The 22,632-nt window shown below is 32.7% G+C and overlaps 4 protein-coding genes across 7 annotated transcripts; 1 reads left to right on the top strand and 3 right to left on the bottom strand.

The window, feature by feature from the left end:
• Positions 1-1,500: 1,500 nt before the first annotated feature.
• Positions 1,501-3,527, bottom strand: LOC113873019. The gene is made up of 3 exons (XM_027510960.1): positions 2,858-3,527; positions 2,409-2,563; positions 1,501-2,293 (listed from the first exon to the last, which is right to left on the bottom strand). Exons 1-3 carry the CDS (start codon positions 3,444-3,446, stop codon positions 2,039-2,041), a joined length of 999 nt encoding a protein of 332 aa, XP_027366761.1. The 5' UTR covers positions 3,447-3,527; the 3' UTR covers positions 1,501-2,038.
• Positions 3,528-8,320: 4,793 nt separating this feature from the next.
• On the top strand, positions 8,321-14,437 carry LOC113871170 (coatomer subunit delta). Its single transcript, XM_027508039.1, has 12 exons — positions 8,321-8,470; positions 8,603-8,656; positions 9,098-9,137; positions 9,978-10,201; positions 10,626-10,868; positions 10,962-11,136; positions 11,313-11,617; positions 12,910-13,108; positions 13,185-13,338; positions 13,625-13,687; positions 13,798-13,894; positions 14,096-14,437. The coding sequence occupies exons 2-12, from the start codon at positions 8,654-8,656 to the stop codon at positions 14,183-14,185; spliced, it is 1,593 nt and encodes a 530-aa protein (XP_027363840.1). The 5' UTR covers positions 8,321-8,470; positions 8,603-8,653; the 3' UTR covers positions 14,186-14,437.
• A 952-nt stretch (positions 14,438-15,389) lies between these two features.
• Positions 15,390-18,795, bottom strand: LOC113873751 (vesicle-associated membrane protein 727). 3 transcript variants are annotated; one of them, XM_027512047.1, is made up of 6 exons: positions 18,676-18,795; positions 18,006-18,242; positions 17,710-17,911; positions 17,501-17,621; positions 15,916-15,978; positions 15,390-15,760 (listed from the first exon to the last, which is right to left on the bottom strand). In XM_027512047.1, the coding sequence occupies exons 2-6, from the start codon at positions 18,193-18,195 to the stop codon at positions 15,617-15,619; spliced, it is 720 nt and encodes a 239-aa protein (XP_027367848.1). In that variant the 5' UTR covers positions 18,196-18,242; positions 18,676-18,795; the 3' UTR covers positions 15,390-15,616. The 3 variants fall into 3 exon arrangements, with proteins under 3 accessions (XP_027367848.1, XP_027367849.1, XP_027367850.1); XM_027512048.1 differs by having other exon boundaries at positions 15,424-15,760; positions 18,559-18,681; XM_027512049.1 differs by lacking the exon at positions 18,676-18,795 and having other exon boundaries at positions 15,617-15,760; positions 17,710-17,749; positions 17,801-17,911; positions 18,006-18,195.
• Positions 18,796-19,595: 800 nt separating this feature from the next.
• Positions 19,596-22,142, bottom strand: LOC113873750 (omega-6 fatty acid desaturase, endoplasmic reticulum isozyme 1). 2 transcript variants are annotated; one of them, XM_027512045.1, is made up of 2 exons: positions 22,124-22,142; positions 19,596-20,972 (listed from the first exon to the last, which is right to left on the bottom strand). In XM_027512045.1, the coding sequence occupies exons 1-2, from the start codon at positions 22,124-22,126 to the stop codon at positions 19,806-19,808; spliced, it is 1,170 nt and encodes a 389-aa protein (XP_027367846.1). In that variant the 5' UTR covers positions 22,127-22,142; the 3' UTR covers positions 19,596-19,805. The 2 variants fall into 2 exon arrangements, with proteins under 2 accessions (XP_027367846.1, XP_027367847.1); XM_027512046.1 differs by lacking the exon at positions 22,124-22,142 and adding an exon at positions 21,422-21,665 and having other exon boundaries at positions 19,597-20,972.
• Between the last annotated feature and the right edge of the window lie 490 nt (positions 22,143-22,632).

The raw sequence follows: 22,632 nt of genomic DNA, 5'->3' as shown, positions 1-22,632 counted from the left end.
TAAAAGATAAATATTAATTTCATTTAAAAAGCTGTTTGTTCCGGAAAAAAAAACGCCAATAATTGCATTTTTGTTGGACCATATATTGACAAATAAAATTATAAAAAAGTTCAAGTTAATTTGTATTTTTTTAAAAATATGTCTAACAGAAAATCTACAAGAAATAAAACATATTTACTTCAAATTAATGAATACTGTTTTAAAATATTTTTTGGCAAAACTATTCATAAAATTTTGTGTTAAGCTTTCCGGTAAACTTACTTTTAAATTAGAAACAATTCTAAATACAAATCATATCATTTTAAATTCAATTTTAAGCAAAATTAGTTATACAAAATAAAATTTATTCAATTTCAAATTTACAAATGCAAGTCCAACACGTACACAGACAATTCTTAAGTAACCACCTTTTCTCTCTGAATTTTCTTTCACTCTATTTTCTCTTTACCACCATCTTACGTTTTCGTCTCGTGCCCGGCCACCGCCTGTGGTGCGGTCACATTGCCAAAAGTAAAGCAATGTTTGCTTCTTTAATTTAGTATTCTCAAGCTATAATTAGAGGTTACTTATTATACTTGATCGAAACTTTCATTATATGCACCCCACTTTCCTAGCTATAACCCAGAAATGGATGGCAAATGCTTGAAAACGAAGTAAGAAAGCAAGATAACGAATGTTACATTATTTGGCGAAAACATTGCAAAATATTACTTAAATACTTAATTATAAGTTCATCATTAGGGCAAGGGTAACAATCAAATTTAAAGAGTTTAAAAACAATAGGTGAGTGTTTGGTAGCACTGAAAGATTAAGTGGTGGTTAGTGGTTAGAATGGTGCTGGTGATAGTGAAACTTTTCCGTTGGTAGTATTGTGTGATTGTAATAAAGATGAGTGCAGTGATGGTAACAATGAAGTGATGATGGAAGTGGTAGATCAAACATTGTTAGTAATGGCATAGAGGTGGTTAACAAAGCGAGAGGGGAATGTAGACACCGTTGGCAATTGTAATAATAACAGGAAAATTATGAAGGAGAAAAGTGAGGTGATGAATGGATGGGAAGAAAATGGAAGATGGTAATGCCGTATTGGCAATGTTACGGGTTGAAATAGGTGGCAGAATGACAACGGTTATAGTGATGTTATGGCTGACAAAATGATGTGCAATATTTATTGATAATAATGAAATTATTCTTCTGGCCAAAAAAATAAGATGTTAATCAACGTATCTTCAAATGATTAGCTGCTAAATATACCCCACACACGCTCCATGAGATTCAGTAAAGTATATGCCAAGACATCTTTTATAATTGATCTGTCATACATTTCAACCCCTGTTCAATTAATTAACATGCCATTCAAGTTTTACTACAATTATTTGTATTTGTAAGGTTTTGGACAATAGCAACAAAAACTTCATCTATATAAGGTCGATTGTATTACGCCATTGAATTGGATCAAGGTCTTAAATAATGGACCCAAGAAAAGAACTTTTTTTAATGCAGTAATGAAGCTAGCTTTGCATACTGATGTTTTAACAAGAGGTGAGGGAGTTTTGGAGGGGATCCCACCACATGAGCTACCAGGTACTGAACAAACAAGGATTTGGCAAAAGAATAATAACAGATTGTCATGTTAACAAGCAAAACAGGCAAACTGGCATACTTAATTTACTTTTGAATAAATTTGGATGCATATACTTGGATGTACATTATTTAGGAACATGTTCATGACAACCTTATCCAAACTATCACGAGGAAAAGGAAAAAGAAAAAAGAAAAAAGAAAATGCCTTGCTTTTCCAAATGCTATCCCTGCTTTCAATTCCCTTAATCAAAAGGCCAGGCTGAAAGGTTCAAGAAGAATGTCCAGACCACAAAAGCAGAGTAAAGTACCAAAGCCTGCGCATGTGCTGGGTGCTTCCTTCACAAAAACTATCTCAAAAAAAAAAAAAAAAAACAATTTTACATCTATTGACAAAGCAAGCTTCACAGTTCATCCATGTGTGCGTAATGATTGAACACAACAAGAAGATCACTTCTCACTTAACTATCCTCTGGATCATGGATTCCATTCTTTCGTTGTCCCTACACTTGCCAATCAAGTCCAAGTACTTCATAGCATCATGCGGTGAGAGACCTTCAAGAAGAAACTTCAACAAACGACCATGTGTTCCTTGCATCACATCAAAACATTGCTCTAGTGCACTCACTTCTTCCTCTTTGCTCATCTCCAGTGCCTCCATCAGTGGCAGCAATTCCACTTCCTCTTCCATGAAATGTTGCTTGCACTGCCCCTATAAAACAAGTAAACAATAAAATCAATTCAGATCTCAACATGACAACATAAATCTCAGATAGAAAACATAAAATTCCAATTGAGGGCATCACAAATAGAATTGCTGAACTTACCTGCAAAGACTTGAGGCGAGTAGAAAGACTGTTCAAAGCCTCTCTATAATCAGGGCTTCCAGAGTCCAAAACCCCAACAGATTTGATAACTTCTTTGATGCCATTCATGAGGGGTAGGTCCCTAGCATGTTCTTCCTTTGCAGCTTTTGAAAGCCCTACATAACAAATATTCATTCACAGCATTGCTTCAAAGCCAAGTAAAACACTACCTTCCACATGCCCTATTAAAACATGTTGCCTCTTCACAAAATTTAACAACTCCAAATCCAATTAAAAAAAAAAACATAACAAAACACCAAATAAATTAAGTACGTGAGATCAAATTTATCTTATGAATATACAACAAAATCTATATCTATATCTATATCTATCTCTATATGGATATGAAATTTCTAACGTTGAAACAAAGTAACAATATTAAAGAGTGGTTGATGGTTGTTACTTGTTACCTCGATCAGCCTTATCGAAAATAGGGAAAAGGACAGTCTCCTCCATCTGCGCGTGTTCCATCATCACCTCAAGCAACTCCGAGTAACTCCTAGCGAATTTCCTTACCTCCATCCTCGGACTCCCCATGGAAGGATCGACGGCTTTCTTCCCTCCACGTGTCGTCAGATCCTCCGCCCACTTCACCATCCTCTCCACGTGCCAGAGAACGCTCTTATGCTGCACCCGCGTCAACATCGCCAGCACCGGCGTCGTTTCCTCCTCCCTCCTTTCCCTTCCACTCCCAACCGACGAAGGATTAGGGAACCGCGCGTCGATGAACCGCAGCAGCGTCTCGCGTGAGCCCGAAACCACTTCGGATCCCACTTGGAGCGAAACCGTGCTCTCCGGGTCGGACCCTCCGACTCGGTCCGTTTCGCTGGAGGGAACGAAGTCCAACGAAACGGCCTTGTGGAGAAGAGCGAAACGAATATAAGCAGCGAGAATGCTTTTGGGAGAGCCGTATAATCGGACGGTGGGATACACTTTAGCTCCGTCGTGGGGTACAATCTCCGCCGTCAATTTTTCCGACTTGCCCAAACAGTTCCCCATAGTTTGTAAGAAACGATGGGAAAAGAGAAAGAGCGTGTGTGTTCGTGTGCTACGGTGACGGCTATGAGATTAGATTAAGATATTGGCATTATCATTATTATTTGGAATAAATAAAAATTGGATGGATGATGCTTAAACGAACTGAAAACGACACCGTAATTTGGATTATAGCAAATAGCATCACCGACCGTTGGCATGGAGCGTTTACAGTTGCGTATTGCTATGAGAGTGAAAGTGTGAAAGGGAAGTTGACTATGAAGCCTCCCTCCATGAATGAATATGCTTAGTTTGGAAGGAAGAATGTGAAATTCGCTTCCTTTTCTCTGCAATCAAATAATGCAACTCACAAATGACAATATTTTTTACCATAAATATATATCAGATGGAATCACAATCCACACCCCGCAATTATTTTTCTACGTTGAATCTGGAAATAGTTTTTTAATGTTAAGGATATGACTATGGATTTTTTTATACATATATAGAGATCTATTGTGTATCATTAATTCGTTGTTATAGCTAACCATTGCCGCAAGGTTATTGGCTTTACTCTCTGTATGGTGAAGTACATGTGTCATAAAAAGATTAAAAACAGTCAATGAGAAGAAAAACAAAACAAAGAAAACTCAGTCAAATTAATTAATGCTGCAAACCATTGGTCAATACCTAAATTTTCATTAATCAAAAATATTAACAAGTATTTTTAAAACGTTAAGAATTACGATTTGCTACAAGGAAAAAAGTAAAAAAGTTATAAGAAATGAAGCAAACTTTTACTTTCATCCTTTAAATTATATGTATCACCCATTTAAATTTCTAATGTTACAAAATTTTCAATTAACCCGTGATTTTATAAAAATATTGTTTGTTTTAATATTTTTCATTAGCTTTTTAACTTATTAGCGACACGTTTCTTCTTTTTCTATTGCTTACGTTTATTATTTTTACTGTTATAAATGAAAAAAAAATGTATAGAATTAAAGTAATATGTTATTATCTTATAGTTTTAAAACATTAAAAATATATGCATTATATTAATATAATATCAATTATTTAATCTTTGAAATAATAAAATTAATCGTTAATTGTTTCCTCGTAATAGCCGTCACGTTGTCCTATTTTTTTGGTATTTCTCGGCCGTTCTGCCAACATTTATTTAACGAAGTCAAGATCCAACAACATAATTTTTTACTATATAGTGTACAATGGTTTTTTTCTTTATGTATTTAAGTTACCGTAATAAAAGAAGCAAATAAGTTAACATAAAAAAAATTTATATACAATGAATTTTTATTAAATATAATAAAATATTATGAAATTTATTATATTGTTAACAATTAAGATTATAATTTTTAACAAAGTTTATTATATTTATTACTTTTTATTATATGATTTTGAGTGTATATATATATATATATATATATATATATATATATATATATGAAATATTTGTTTAGCAGTGAGAAGTTATTGAATGCTATTTTTTATTTTTGATATAATAAATAATTTAAAATAAAATTATATTACTTTTAAATATTTAAACTCAATTTTAAGAGTTGGTGTTCACATAATTGTATATGTATAAAGTAATTACTAATTTTTTTATAGTTTAAATTATAACAATTGCATCCTGTTCATAATGTTTAATTTATGACGAACAACATTTTATATACAAATATACAGATTTAAAATTTACATAACAAAATATCTGGCTGTAATGAAAAAATATTTTTCTTAGATTAAATTATAGCAAAATAGATAGCCAATTAAATTTTGTTTTTTTGTTTTTTTTTATTTTTATAAATATTGAGTATTTACATGCACAAAAGTTCAAATACGTTAATAATTAAAAACAAGCCAATAAAAGTATTTGCTAAATAATTAAACGTTTAGAGCAATGGCCAATATAGATAATTAAAGCCATTAATTTATAATTTAATGTATTCAGTTATATTAGTTATATTAATGCGTTTGAGAAACAAAGTTTTGTTATCATTTAAATAAAGTTTTAAGTTTAAATGATAGATTTATTCATTGTATTTAAATATACAACTTGAGTATAATTTAAATTAAATTGAATGAAAAAAAAATTAATGTTTTATGAATTCAACTAATTGAATAATTTATTACAGTAGAAAGTGATATATTTATGGATATAGATATATGGTAAATATTTTTAAAAATTTTACTGTAGAATTAGTAATTTTTAAAGAAAAATATATATAATCTTAAATATGAGATTTTTATCGGCTTGAATAAACAATACAGAGTCCGTGACGTCATTTTTTAAACTACAATATGAAAATATTTTCAACTTAATTATAAAAAATATGCACACTTGTTGTTCCTATAGACCTTCGTATCAAAATAACACAAAACATATTTAATATTTAAATTTAAAATCATTCTCATCTCTAAAATATGATGTTAAATTCAATATGAAAATGTGCAAAAAATGTCAATAAGCTTAAAAGCTTTTATAAACCAACTTTTCTTCTTATTTCTAATAAAAGGATCATAAATGAACTCTTCTTATCTTCTCAAACACTTTCATCTATTTCATTGAACAATTTGAACTTTTTTAGTTTCATATATTTTAATAATTCATTTTGTATCAGTGTGGAGGTAGAATAACAATTCAATAAACGATGATTATGATGAAATTAAAAAAACTAAAGCTAATTTGTGAAATATATATTATTATTCAGGTTTCATGATTTTACATTTAAATTTACTATTTATACACGTTAGCATGTAGTTATATTTACTTATGCATGCTTCGAAATTGCAATATTATCATTTTACTATTTAGGTGTCTTCTACAATGTGTATAAATTTGGAAGGATATTTTACACTTTTAAAAATTTATGATTATAATTAATTTAATATTTTAAATATTAAAAAATGTTTATATTTTTAATTTCACATGTAAAAGAGCATTTTGCATGACATCATATAGATTACTTATTATTTAAAATATGTAAACTAGCCGTTGAGTATGAGATCATATAACAGCACACGTGCCACTAGCCATGTGAGGACCCTTTTGCGAGTTACCTAGCTGTGGATGATAATGTCACAGTGGTGGACCATTTCATACCCTCCCAAAACCATATAGCAAGGTGATTATTCAATTTCTAATAATAAAATATTACTCGCACAAACACATCTCATGAAAGATAAAAAGGAAAATAAATGTGACAGACAGTATATTAATATAATGAAATAAATTGAAAACAAACTAAAAAAAAACGTATTATTTTTTTAATATGATTGTGATGAAAATAAAGACTATTCATTTTCCAGTTGTATAGAACTGTGAATAAAATATATTTGAAGGAATGGAAGGAGAATCTGTGTCAAAACTAAAAAAAAGATTGCATTGTTAAGCCTTTGTTAAAGCAGTAGCAAGCCCATGCCCATCTCTGTTACGAGTTGAACATTACTTGAATCCATTGGATTTTTTGATGGACAAAAAATTGGAGTATTTGTGATGATAAATTTACGTATTAATAATTTAAAAATTAAATATACAATAATATAACTCATAGTAAATAAATAAATTGTGTATATTTAAAGAGAGGATTTTCTATTTATTAATTTAATGTAAAATTAAGTGAGAGATATATATTTTTCTAAATAACTAGCATCTTTCAAAAAAGTAATTATGTTTGAGTAATAAAATTTGTTCTTTAAGTATTTAATAACTTAGACTTAATGCTACGTATTAATTCAGAACAACACACTCTACAGTAAAGACAATTCTTCATTGTCTCTCAGTTATGATGTGTTTACGATTTTGAGCATTTGCTGTCTCTTACTAATGATATTATATAGTTGTAATAAAATAAAAAATGTAATATACAACTATTTAAAAATATCACACCCGTGCGTGTAATAATAATTCAACATTTAAATTATCGACGGTATATTGTAATGATTCATACCATAATAAAGTTGGATTTGATATTGAAGTTTTAAATTTTTTTTCAACTGTTTTATTAATATTAAAACATTGACATTGTTCTAATTTATTCTCCTATTTCCGGAAAAAAATATATTTCAAGGTACTGATATATTGGAGTTTTTATATTAAAAGAAAACAATATACAACTTTAATTATAATAATTACAAAATTTTGTTTAAAAATTAAGCAAAATATTCGTTGACATTCAATTTGAGAAACCGAATTATATGTTGCGTATACTATTTATTTTTTATTTTAAATATGTTTTATTTTTTAATCCATGTTTATTAATATATTAAACTAGTTCGTAAAATTATTTAAATAAAGACAAATAAGATAATTAATATTTGACAAAAATTTGTCAAATTTTGATAATTTTGTCCCCTTTAAATTTTTTGAAAAATTTAAACTGATATTTACCTATTTCCTAATTTAATAAGGCAAATTAGTTAATTATAATTTTAATTAATTAATAAAAATTATATTAATAATTACTATTCTTACACTAGTTTAAGATTTTAAATAATTGAAATAAAAATAATTTATTTTAAACTGTGCATTTCTCAAAAAAAAAAAAGTTACTATTTCTATGTTATTTAACATTTTTATTTCGTCATATTTGTCAATCTAAGACGTGATACATGCACAGCAGTTTGTAATTAAGTTAATACAGATTAAAATATAATTTAATAACATACAAAATACAAATTTTATACGTATATACACTAATTTACTTTATTTTAAATATATTTTAATTTATATATTTTTATTAACTAATATATCAAACTAATCAATAAAATTATTTAAATCAAAATAATTAAAGTAATTTTTTGTTTGTTTTAAACCTTTTTATGATCAAATTTTCATTTTTATTTATAATAAATTTCAATAAAATTTTATTAAATACATATTCCGTTGGAGTTTTAGCATCCCATAGCCATTGCAACTCTTTCTTTTTCATTGCAATCCTTCGTCTTCAGTGACTCGTTTCTCGCAGCTGTGTTTTCACTCCTCCGATCAGATTCAGATCTGCGTTCCCAATCTCAGATCGCGTTTGGTAAATTATTTGTTCTGATTTCTCAATTACCACCTTTCATTCTCGTCTTCTCTCTTCTCACTTCGCCATTCACATTCGGATCTGAATCTGATGCCCCCAAACAACATGCAATTTTTTTTTTATGTTTGGCAGATTCAATTCGACAAAGAAACACTTTCCTGATTCAGAGATTAAGCTGAAAAGATGGTAACATTCCTTAGCACTCTTTGTTTTTCCTTTAATTTTTTTTATTTTAATTATCCTGTTTCACTTCTTATGCTATATTGATGTTGATGGCATAATTCTGTTCCTAGAATTGTCTGGGCCCGTCGAGGCTCCAAGTTGGTTATATGAATGTATGTTTAACCTTGATCTAGAATTACATCCCCTGGGAACTTCCTAATATATCTTGATCTGTTCTAAAATTGAAATCCTTGTATAAAATCTCCCTCTCCCGTTGCAGTGAGTGGTATGGGGTTTGGACAGAAGTTACAGGCTCTCTCGTTTTTGTAAACTGAGAAAGACTATGACTTTTGGCTTAGGAAAAAGAAGAATTCACCTGGGAGTAGGAATGATATATTATCTTTCTGTTTGTTCTTGACTTCCCATCTGCTCTATTATTATTCTTCTGTTTTATTTGTCAAACAGGTTGTCCTTGCTGCATCCATTGTCAGCAAATCTGGCAAAGGTGAGTTCTCAGCGACCCTCAAAGCCTGACTCTATTCATCCTTGTTTTTGGGATAATTTACACTGGTAGTCTGTGTGTGGCTTGCCTCTCATTTTCAGTCATTGTATTGTACCTTAGTAAATGACAAATTACAAATTCACCGGAGGGAAAATAAGCACAGTAAACATATTTCCTTTCAATGTGAATTTTTAAAAAATATTATCACTAGATTGCGGACATGTGCTTATTGTTCTTTATATTATTTTATTTTGAACATCCATGAGCTGTAAGAGTGTCACTTATATTAAAAACAAAAATGAAAAGACCTGTCTGCCTTTGCTATTTAGTTGAAACAATAGTTAAAATTTCCCTTTTCAGTGATGTGAAATGCAGGCTATGTAGTTTTGGAAAATATATGATATTAATTCCTGGAAAGGTAATTGCTTTCCTGAATATATGCAATGACATGACATGGGGAGTCTGCTGTTGAAGTTGTATCATTTGATTTTGTTCAAAACATGGTTCTTGATGTTAAGATAACTCATAATATATTTTGTATGGCTAAATCATACATGATCTGTACCTTTGCTGTATGTTTTCTTTTATCTGTATAATCTATATTGTGAGGATGTCATCACTCTCTCAGCAACATATTTATGAAATCCTTTCCTACTTCAACAATTCAATCTATTAGCTGTGTATGATTCTCAATGTTGTATCTTATTAATTGACCATACTTGATTTAGTTTAATTTAGGATTAATTTTTAGTTTGCAAATAAAAGCTTAGTCCCAAATTGATGTTGAATTTGGTGGTGCCTAAATAATTATGGATTCAAACAATCCTTTTGCTTTGTTTGCAGTGCTAGTTTCTAGACAGTTTGTAGACATGACTCGTATAAGAATTGAGGGTCTTCTAGCAGCATTTCCCAAGTTGGTAGGCACTGGAAAACAACACACATATGTTGAGACTGAGAATGTTCGCTATGTTTACCAGCCAATAGAAGCGTTGTACCTGCTTCTCGTAACAAACAAGAATAGCAACATACTGGAAGATTTGGAAACTCTGAGACTTCTCTCTAAACTTGTATCCTTTTTGTGATGCTTTGAGTTTGATGTTTATGTCATTAAGTAAATTTGTTTTCAGTAACTTGGTCTTCTTTTGTCTGGTTAGGGGCATTTTGGTTTTGTTTTGTCTTTAACTTGGCATTACTTACTGGCCTGAATCTAGAATTTGTTCCGTGCCTCACATAGTCATTTGCCTGTTCTTTTGTTTTTTTTTCTTAAAAGAGTTTTAATGGTACAATCATCCAATTTACAGGTTTCTCTTGCTTTAAATGTGGCGGCACTTAGTATATTGATTTTTATATGAGGGTTCAGGAGGGTTTAGGATTGATCAAATGGTTTGTAGTGGGAGTTTATTTTAGCTTTATTGGTCATTTTGTAGCCATTTAATAAAACTTTTTCCAAAATATCAATCTTATAAACAGTTCATTCCTTAATACATTTAGGTACCTGAATATTCTTACTCCCTTGATGAAGAGGGTATTTGCAAACATGCATTTGAGCTGATTTTTGCATTTGATGAAGTCATCTCTCTTGGGCACAAGGAAAATGTGACTGTTGCACAAGTTAAGCAATACTGTGAGATGGAGAGTCATGAAGAGAAGCTCCACAAGCTGGTAATGCAGAGCAAGATTAATGAAACTAAGGATGTTATGAAGCGAAAAGCTAGTGAGATTGATAAAAGCAAGGTGTGATTGGAGGGACTATGTTTTATTAATTTGTTTATATTTAAAGTCTGGGAGTGTACATCATTTCTTCTAATCAATTCTCGTGTTCTGCAGATTGAAAAGAACAGAGGTGATAAAGGAGGATTTGGTCCATTACAGTCAATGGGCTCTGGAAGAATTGACAATAGCTTTAGTGATTTGAGCATATCTAGCAGTGGAACTGGTTTTGGAAGTGGCTCTGGTTTTGGGTTGACTTCTGATGTTGATTCCTTTTCCACCAAGTCTAAAGGTTGACTTTCATAGATTTTTATGAATTCTTCTTGTATGCTTTTTCTTGTAATAATTTAAAGAGGGCATTGAATCATGCTGTATCCTGGGTGTGCGGTTTATTCTATGCCCAAATTAACATGTTGCTAAATGAGGAGTAGCCTTTTCATTTATGTACTCCCCTATTCTCTTGCTTAGGTCGTCCAACTTCATCGGCCACTGCTCCACCTAAAGGTCTTGGAATGAAGCTTGGTAAATCTCAAAGGACAAATCAGTTTTTGGAATCACTGAAAGCAGAAGGTGAGGTCATTCTTGAAGATGTTCAGCCAAAACTTGGCCAGTCTCGGGCTGCTGCCCCACCACCTACTGATCCCATCACTTTAACTGTCGAGGAGAAACTAAATGTGACACTGAAACGGGATGGCGGAGTCAGTAATTTTGATGTTCAAGGCACATTGTCTCTCCAAATTCTTAACCAAGAGGATGGGCATATTCAAGTTCAGGTATCCAATATTCCCTATCTCTACCTTAATGTGTGTCCACTGGACTTCTGGTTTGCATAACCTAAGTAATTTTTTCAATAATTAATTATTTATTGACATGAAAATGATAATTTTTTCCTTAAATCTTATCACCATTAGGGGAAAGAAAAAGTTTATATGAAACAGAACTTTTTTCAACAAGATTGACAACCATAGATTCTCCAGTAGTGGGATCAGTTACATAGATTACATGACACCATTGCATTATGTCAAAAATCAATTCCTTTCATCTATGAAACATATTTTTCCTCTGATAAATTTCTTTTGTTTTCTAATGTTCTCTTTGTCTTGTTCTCATACACCCCTCACAGTTTGCATCCTCCATATAATAAGTGTAGTTGGCAGTGATTTTGTATGTGAACAATTAGTTCTCAAAAAGGATAATGTTTAAAAAGCAGCCTGTGTTTAAGGTGCAAGGCTCAAATAAGTCAATCATTAGTTTAAGCTGGATGTTGTATTTTAGGCTTAGATGTTAGCAGCTTTTGTTGTACTTTAGTCACTCTAATGATCTTCTCTTGCACAGTCGTCAAGTCATACAGTTGTGTTAAAATATATTAGTTTTAGTCTTTTGTTTTAAAACGGTTATTAAAAGAAACCTTTTGATTAATCAGATTTCTTAAAATTTGGTTTTGATCGAACTCAATAGCATCGTGTGATTCATGTAGCCGACCTTATCAAGGAAGGTAAGGCTTAATTATTCTTCTAGTCTTTTTTGTTTAAAATAGCTGAGACTTTAGATAGAACCAACCAAGCGTGATGATAAAAAAGGGAAAATGAAAAAAAAAAAAAAGAGGACTAGATTGCAGTGGCAATTCAGTTAGGCAAAAAGGATGAAATTGAAGTGGAAGATAATGGTGGCTGGTTACAATTCTTGTAGGGTATAAAAGTGCTGGTTCCTTGTTTGTTCATGAAGTATCCTGGTCCTTTTAGTATGTGATGTATATATAGGGTTTTCATGAAATAAGCATTTTGGTTAGCATGAATTGGTAATTTCTTTTATCAATTGGGAAAAAAAAATGGAAAGGTATTTGAAACATTTTTCAAATAATTTATTTTTATGTTCAATTTTACTTGTTTTGTTTCAAGCCACAGTTTTCTAATGTTTTGTACAGTAACTAACGATTCTCCTACCATACTTCATTCTTTAGTGTCCTAGGTTTTTTCTTGCTTAAGGACTCGTCTTGAATACAAATATCAGTTCAGGAGGACAACGAAAAGTATTGATTCTTGTACATTGTGGCTTGTTTTTGCAGGTCCAGACTGGTGACAATCAAGCCATCTCTTTCAAGACACACCCTAACATGAATAAAGAATTATTTGCCAATGAATATATACTAGGCCTAAAGGATCCCAACAGACCTTTCCCCACTGGTCAAGCCAGTGATGCTGGGGGTGTTGGTCTTTTAAAGTGGAGGATGCAAAGTACTGATGAGTCAATGGTGCCGCTGACAAGTGGGTTAATAACTATCATGAATTTGATATACTACTTTGTTTTGATGTATTAATTTGCTTTATGTGTCAATTGCAGTCAACTGCTGGCCCTCCTCTTCTGGAAATGAAACTTATGTCAGCATTGAATATGAAGCTTCATCTATGTTTGATCTGCGGAATGTTGTGATCTCAGTACCTCTTCCAGCTCTTCGAGAAGCACCATCTGTTAGGCAGATTGATGGGGAATGGAGGTGTGAATTTTTCTCTTCCTCTTAATAAATGTTAGGGAACAGCCATGGTTGTGTTTGGGGTTGAACTTTGTGGTAAATGAGCTGGTGGTTTTGTATTAGAAATGATCTCTGTTACACGTTAGTGGTTTGCATACTGAATCTACTGACCAGATTTGCATGGATTTGACAACTCTCTAATTCTTTCTAAGATCATCAATTGATATTTTAATCATATTAATATTTTATGTATGGTTCTAAGTCATTTAATACTGTGTATTATTCTGCCTTTATAAAACTGGCTTTGCAGGTATGACTCTAGGAATTCCATTTTGGAGTGGTCTTTACTTCTGATTGATAATTCAAACCGCAGGTATGCTAAATTTGGAGTGATATTCTTAGAGCTAACTTATGCTGCGTCACTATCTCTCTCTTTTTTATTTCTTTTAATTTTTTTTGTTGTCTGATTAATATATTTGGCAGTGGGTCAATGGAGTTTGTTGTTCCAATAGCAGATTCATCAGCATTCTTTCCCATTTCAGTCCGATTTATGGGAACTGATACTTTTAGTAACTTGAAGGTTTGTTTGGATTTTGTTTTTAACTTTTTTGACTTTAACCGTGGCTGTGGATGTATAGTGCTCTGTTTAAAATGATCTGGGAAGTCCTATATCATGTCTGAATACAAAATTTCTTTTTCGTTAACAATTCAGTTACCATCCATGCCTGAATATTGATTTGATTGGAGTTTAAACTTACCTTTTTTTAACCTCTCTTTGCAGGTTACCAACATCATACCATTGAAGGGTGGTAATCCTCCCAAATATTCGCAGAGAACACAGTTGATAACGGAAAACTATCAAGTTGTGTGATTGTTTTCCCTCTCGAATTTAAGCTCCTATAACAGTTTTGCTTGTTACGTTGGCAGTTCTTTTATGAATAGGATTTTCTTCATCAAGTTGTATTTGCCAGATTCATGGATTTATACTACAGTTTTACTTCGCAAGACATGACGCAAAGTACGATTTGTCATAATTAATGCTTAAGAGTGTCTATTTACTATGCGGAATATATCTTTTATGTGGAAGGGTGCATTTTCTGTGTTATAAAATGTCATATTTTTCGAAGACGGGGAAATAAAGTACATGTTAATAATACATGAAAGCAAAACAACTAGGACAAGCAGACATAACTTCGAAATTTTGTTTGGTCTAGGACGCAACTTTTAATTTGAAATCGTTCTGTTTGCAGTGAGGGACTTTTGCTGTAGCAAACTTTTTATTTATGTTCTCCGAAAAAACCTATCCCAACGTCGTCAATAAGGTGCAATTCGAAACTAAACAACCAAGAGTAGTTCGAAGACAAACCAGAGAAAAACGAACAGATCATCAAAATACTCAGACTTTGTTTATTGAAGTGATTACTTTCACATAAAAAAGTTAAACGGGTTACAAGAATTAGCTGAATTGAATTTTGACAATACTAGACTTTTGAAGCAACTAGATATCTGTCTATTTGCCTCATTTTCAGATTTTATTTTTGTAGAAAATGAAAAAAAAGCTTGAAAATAATGTTTAATCGTTTATAATAGTTTATTCAATGCTACTCAGATTGGTTGGAGAACGTGGGATGTAAATATCGGTAGTCTTCAAAAAATGTGTAAATGGAATTTACTCAATTTAGTGAAATTTTGTAGATAGATGTCTCACAAAACTGATAATTTCAAAATGTTTTCAGCATTTGGCAGTTTTGCAATTACAAGGAAAACTGCTCATAATCATGTACATTTATTTTGTCATGAATCATTGATAAAAAAGCCTAGTAACACTTACATACTATAAATATAAGTGCATTACAACAATACATAATAGATAGTTATAAAAAATTAGGCAGGCATGCATGCATGCATTGTTGCATTTCTATCGATTAACGTGCAATCTCCAGCAGGCAAATTCCACAGGGTTTAAAGCGGGCATCATCATTTTAAGTCATTACCACAACTCGAGAGCGTTCACCGCGAGTTTACAACCTTAAAAAATTCAAAATGTTTAGTAGGCAACACGTTAGACACTCGGGCCTCTCAAGCACATCATAAATTCCACAAATGCTAAAAAAAGTATTTAAAGACATTGATTATAGCATTAAAGTAAGAACTTGGTTCAAAGTAACTAGCAGCTTACCACAAAGCTTAATTACAGTCTATGACAGTAACCATAAATTGCCGTCCCAAATTTCATGTACACGTAGTATATCATTTTGTGCATCTCTTGCCTAATACAGACCTGAGTTTTTTTATAGCTCCATCAACATTTGAAACCCCCACAAGCAACAACCCACAGAAATATAATCAAAATAAGGATTCCTCCTCCCACCATCAGTTTCATTTGGAGATTTTGCAGCCACATCTTCCTCCTCAGCTGCCTGCCCTGCCTCTGGAAGCTGTCAGCCTAAATTTAATGGAAAGTACAATAACATCAGTACATTACTTCAGAGTTCAGACTATTTGATTTGGATAATACTTTTTATTGGGATGAACAGAGAATTTATTAAGTTGGAAAGGAGAGATACAAATGCTTGATTTTGGAAAAAAAAAAATACATACTTGAAACTGCAAGTTTTCTGTTTTGTCCACCAGCAGTTCAATCTTCTCTCCACGATCCAAAACCTTCAAAACAGCAAGTGCAAATGTTGTTTAGAAGTGCCTAGTATTGAGCAACAATGAGGCCTTTTTGAAAAAAGGTTGAAATGTTTAAGTGGGTCTTTGTTCTAGTTTTGATTTACTACTTCCCTGACAGTTTACATGGGATTAAAATATTCTCCCTCAATTCTATGTGGGTCAAATTCTAGAGCTGCAGAATCTCTCTTAATAATTCACGAATACTATTTACTTAGGGAGTTGGCATCCTTTCTATTGGTCCAATTGTCACAATCACTGAATTTATGCTTTAATATGCATACATTTTTTGCAGTATCAAAAGGGAGATTATTGAATTACAACGCCATGAAATCAAACCCAAGAAATCTTATGAAATCAACAAGGCATAAATGGGATGTTTCATCCAATATTAGATCCATAATCTCTCTTCTGGTTAAATAACGAAAATGTCACCCACCATGGCAGGTCCCTATATAATAAAACATTCTCTCCCCAACAGGATGGTCCTGTGATAGGAGAGGATGTTTGAGTATGCCTCAAAACTAAAAGCTGAGAAGAATGCAATCATCTCTTGTACGAACCATGTCATTTTTACTAGCCAATTTTGGTGGTCCTGGGCAAAACAACTGGGAAGGCACGTCCTCTGCCCTTCCCTTCAGTTTTTCAAATTCCCCCTTCCCTTCTTGAGCAATATATGAACTCCATTGGTGGTCCACAAAGAAAAATGAGAAACAAGAGATTTTGATCAAATATGAAAACAACAGCCATTTAATTTCAATTTGATTTCTCACAAACCCCGATGTAGATAGTTTTTTGTTTTTATTTCTTTACAACAAAAGATCTTGAATGCACTGGTTCCAACAAAAGCATTTTGATAAACTTGTCCATCCTAATATGATTCCAGTGTTCAGAAAGGGGAAGCAAAAATTTGAAAAGCAGAGGAAGGGAAAGGGAGAGAAGATGCCCATTCCTTGGCCCTTTTTCAAAATTTTCTATGTTGTGTTTTTTTTTTTTTTTTTTTTTTCTGTGTGTAGTAATATTTTGATTGGTTGTGTCCAAAGATGACGTGCCAGGCTTTTGCTCATATAAAAATTACTCTAATCCACTAAAATAGTCACGTATTGATGAGAAATGATCAGCATCTCTTTACAAATATTCTGCAGTTATGTATTGTTTCTGTTTTAAATAGATGTTAATGTATCTACGCCCTATCATATCTTAAATTATAAAAAATTTAATGTATCCCCATATTTGTTTCATGTCTACTTGTTAGGCATTAAGTATTTTAACGAGTCCCTTCAGGAAGTTTGAAACAGCATTCCAATTCTAAAATTATCATCCCTTATTTACAAGTCCTTCCTCCCTCCTTCCCCCTGCACAAATTAAAATCACTTCCAAGCAAAATCGCACAAACCATAGGACAGCACATCCAGAGACAAATTAGTTAGTATTTGTACAAGGAACCAGAGCTAAAAACATATGATAGCAATTAGCAACCAAAAGAGCGTGTGTTAGGCTTAGCATCATATACCTTTTCAATATTGTCCATCATTATCCCCTTGACCTCAGTTATTTGAGTCTTCAATTTTGATAGTTTACTTATTTCTTCTGGATGGTTCATGCAATACTGCATATGTTCCTTGAGCGTTGGTCTGTGTAACCAGATAAAAAATTCAAAACACAAAAAACAAAACAAAAAAGAAGCAAACAAAACTTAAAAAGGATCGAGCAAAAGCAAACCCAAATTCTCTATCAAGATGATATGCAATTTTAAATCTGTCTTCAAATAAATCATCATCCTCGTCATCATCATCATCAAGTGGATGGGCACTGTCATTCTTAATGCTAGCACCATAACGCTTCTTAAAGTCCTCTTTCACCCGTTCAAGAAATATAAAAGGAACACTCCTTCCAACGGATTCATCTGCAACAACAAGGAAAACTGCAAGCAGAGACAAACATTCAGACATTGACAAACGTAACAACCAAATCAGCTGAACAGGTAATACATATAAACAACAAAGAAGAATCAATACCAAATCCATTGTCTAAGAGGAAGTTAAACGTGTGACCATCACATGAATATGTGTATTTGCTGCTGTTTGAAGGCAGCTTCTGTAGGCACTGAACAGCAATGGTACTGAAATTTCCCGTATATTGAGTGTGCTCCGCTAAAACAACAGTTCCTTTGGCAACAAAGCTATATATTAAACCCCTCTGACTCATCTCCAACTTGCAAAAAACTCCACCACCACAAGGTACACCAACCCAAGCTGTAAATAACAAAAATTAATCAGAAAAACCCATACATCATTATAGCAAGTACTACTAGACCCTAAACCTAATTGAGGTCAGAAACTAAACCTAATACGATTATCGCAATTCAATCAATGATGATCTCATGAAAAATCTTAATTCACAACAGGGTATATTCATAATTTTTCAATGTAAAAAGAGAAAGAGGGGGGGGGGGGGTGCATGCGCTCTTTGGATTTGTCAAATCTAAAGTCAAACTAAAAAACCCAGTTGGTTTTCCGATCCTTAATTTCACGGGGCACAGAGGGAAAGGGGAAAAGAAGAGAACTTTACGAAAAGTGACCCGACTCTGTGATCTAATCGGGAGAATTAGCAATTTGGGTGAAATTTGCTTTGATTATTGGAGAAAATTGAGAAATGAAAAGAAAGAGAAAAGGAATGAAAGGGAACCTGAGTGGAGTTACAAGATCGAGAGTTGCTTCCTCCTTGATGATGTTATGATCCAAGAAGACAGAAGAATGACAGCGCTTTTATCAGTTTCTTCAAGCAACGTGGTCAAGGTGTTACTGCAACACTTAATTTTTCTTTTTCCTCTTTTTTCCTTCGCTTATATAACAAGATAAGAATGAATCACTAATAAGCTAAAATGCACCCACGTTCAGTTGGATGAATTTTGAATTAGTTTTTAGATTATTTGAGTTGAATATTTTAATTTATAAAATTTTATTTTTTTTAATTTATGATTTTATAAAATTACTTATTTTTATTATAAAATAATAAAAATTTAAAAAAATATAATGATTATTTTTTTTATAAAATTGAAAATTAATAATTATTAAGCACATAAGTCAATTAATATAAGATATCTTAGTTTAATTAATAAATTTAAATCATTAAATATTCAGCTAAAGAAAGAGTGTTATCACTCATTATAATTTTATTTAATTTAAATTGATTAAAAAATATGGGTAATTTAGTCATAAAATAAAACTAAAATACTTTATTCATACAATATTAAAGACTGAAATGATAGTTTACATTTTAAAAGAAATATTAAATAAAATAAATCTAAACACAAGAGCTTTCCTCTACCAAATAAAATACATCTAAAAACATTAATAATCACGTAACTCACTTTTTTTCTCACCTAAAAATAAGAAATTTTTTTTTTTGTAGAAGGTACATTTCATATACCTGAAAAAATATATACACTTCATTCATTCATACATTGAATTTAATTGTTTTTTCTATTTTCATTTTTAAATTACGATATTTTATTCAAAATCAAAATGACTAAAGTTGGTCTCACCCAACAATCAAACACGCAAAGATAGAAATCAGTAATATTGATATAAGCATTTGTCATTGTGGTTTGTGGAAGGTGAGACCATAAGTAAAACACTTTTCACATGTAGATGTAGTTAATACTACAATTATTTTTTCATTATAATAAGTACGATCACGAGAAGCTGTTTCACAATATATTAGTCATTACACGGCAAATCCACTTATTGATAACTTTTCAATTAATACAAGACAAAACTTTTGACTCCCACTATGTATGGTCCATGTTTTCTTCATCAAAACTTGTTCCTGTACCAATAAACGCCCTTCTGAGATGTTCCTTCATCTGGCTCCACATAGAGGCACTCTCTAGCTTCTCTCCACAATGCCTTGTAAAATGGGGTGTCATCAAATTGGTAGAATTCACCCAATATGGGTTTCAAAGCTTTGGTTGCCTCCATTGCATGGTAATGTGGCATTGTAGAGAAGAGATGATGAGCCACATGTGTATCGGTTATGTGGTGAAACACTTTGTTGAGAATCCCATAATCTCTGTCCACAGTAGCCAAAGCACCCCTCAGCCAGTCCCATTCGGATGAGTCATAGTGAGGTAAGGTACTGTGAGTATGTTGCAAATATGTGATGGTCACAAGAAAGCCATTCACAATTAGCAGTGGAACCCCATAAACGCATAGCAGCCAAGCCAGCCCTTTCACAGTTGCAACGTGGTAGAGCAAGTAGGTTGTAGCAAACACAGCAGCGTCAGAAACATAAATTTGAAGCCTTTCGCGATCAGAATATATGGGAGCATAAGGGTGATAGTGGCTTGCAAAACGATCATAGGGTCTACCAGAAACATTGAAGAGCAAGTACAAAGGCCATCCTATTGTGAGTGTGATGAGAAGGGTAATAGCCCTCCCTGGTGGGTTGTTTAAGTACTTGCTATACCATGCCATTTCGGATTTGGGTTTTGGAACAAACACCTCATCACGCTCAAGGGAACCTGTGTTGGAGTGGTGGCGGCGATGGCTAATTTTCCATGAGAAATATGGGACTAGAAGTGCAGAGTGAAGGATCAAACCCACCAGATCATCAACCCATTGGTACTTACTGAAGGCATGATGACCACACTCATGAGCAATCACCCACACCCCAGTGAGAATGCAACCTTGGAGAAACCAATATACGGGCCAAACAATGAGGGAAAAGGGGTAAGGAAGGAGGTGAAAGTAGGTAGTGGTAATGTAGAGAATGAAGGCCACTGAAAGGTCACAAACAACAAAGGAGAATGAATAGAGGAGGGAGCGCTCAAAGCAATGCGGTGGAATGGCTTTCTTGAGTTGGCCAACACTGAATGGAGGCTTTGTGTGTGGAACCCGTGAGAGAGGCTTGTTCTCAAGTTCAAGCTTGGATTTAGAAGCAGTGACACGCCCTCCACCTCCCATTGTTTCCTTAGACACACCCTGTATCAAAGTATAAAGCAGTTCAGTTCTGTTGCTGAATGCCTAATATCCAACATAGAACTACAAGTCCTCAATTTTAAACAAGTGAAAAAAACTATAGATAATAATATCAACAAAATGAATGGCAGAGGTGAAATATGAAAGTGAGTAAAACCATGACCATAAAACAAAAAGTAACAAGCACCAAATGTATGTGATCCTCCTCTAGTGTGGCATTACAGCCAATTGTTTATCAATAGAGAGAGAAGTTTTCTAATTGCAGATATTGTAGGCCTACCATAATCCTTCAGGAAATCTATAGATGGTTAAAAAGAAGAAGAAAAGACAGAATACGTAAATGCATAATTCAATTCGAGAGTTTTCCTCAACGAACGATGAACCTCACATGACTAGTTTCCAAAGACATGAAAGTTAAAAATATCCTGGGGTGAAGGCACAATTTTATTTACGATATTTTGTGGCTTGTACCATCATTTTTCCCCTTCATTTTGCAAGAATGCATCTAATAACATTTGATCCAGTTGTTTTCTAGTCTTGGAACTTGGAAGTTCAAAAGGACAGAGATGCCATCAATACAAATAGGGAAACAAACAAGGACAGTGCATCAAGGTTAACCACCACAGCACCAGATTGCAATTTGGAAAGGGTTAGTTGTGTCACAGACCCACATGCACAGGTCATTAATTTCACTCAATACTTGTAAGGGTATGATTTTGAGGTCCACTGGTTTAGTATACGTGCGAGGCTTATATGAAGAAAAAACTACATGTCTGTGAAGCCAACATGCAAAACTAAACACAATGACAAAAAGTCAGAGAGTGGTGAGGGCCCAGTGTAATCATGACAGGTCAATTTGCAAATCTACCATTAAAGCCAACGTGCTCTGTTGTATTCTCATGATCATCCAATCAACACACATCACATACTCATATTCCCTCTTATCTTATTCTTCAATCAAAATGAATTCTACCAGACAAACTATTAAGAGGGAGACAATGAATTGGCAATAGATTTCTAGCATGGAAATAATTCATTACAGTATAAAAATAAAACATTTTAGCCCTTCTATTGTTTAATTAATTTCAATTTTCAAGGCCAAGTAATGAAGATTAAGTAAAAGATTAAAATGACCTACTCAAAATATATTATACCATTATAGCAGTTACATTCAGTGGAGAAGCCAATGATGCCCCATAAGATGCAACTAAACTTCAAGTAGAGTAGCTATGGTGATTCGTATTGCATCCATTTCTCACTGATCTTATTATCCGAGGAAGACTAAAATACCAGTCCTAAGAAGGCGCCAAGGTAAAAAAAAAACAAGAAAAAGGGACAAAGTAAACAATGCAACCTTGTGGTAAAACTTTGACAATATATGTATTTATTAATATGTTTTGCCATTTTTCTCCCTCAGCTACTGATTGGGGCCAAAAAAAAATAAAATTATATCAATAAGGGAGGGAAGAAGAAGACAATTGCCAAGAGAATATTTACGTTTAAAAGAGATATTCCTGCTCCTGCAGGACAAGCTACGTGTCATATTGACATACTAAGAACAAAATAAGAAATATCGTAAAAAATAATATAAATAACATGAAGGACGTTGTTCCCAAGAAAGGAGCTAAATGAAAGAGGAATCTTCAGAGATTCTACAGAAGAA

Source organism: Abrus precatorius, unplaced genomic scaffold, assembly GCF_003935025.1.
Source record: "Abrus precatorius isolate BTA unplaced genomic scaffold, Abrus_2018 Scaffold7, whole genome shotgun sequence".
Classification (NCBI taxonomy): Eukaryota; Viridiplantae; Streptophyta; class Magnoliopsida; order Fabales; family Fabaceae; genus Abrus; species Abrus precatorius.
This window is presented reverse-complemented; position numbering and strand designations above follow the sequence as displayed.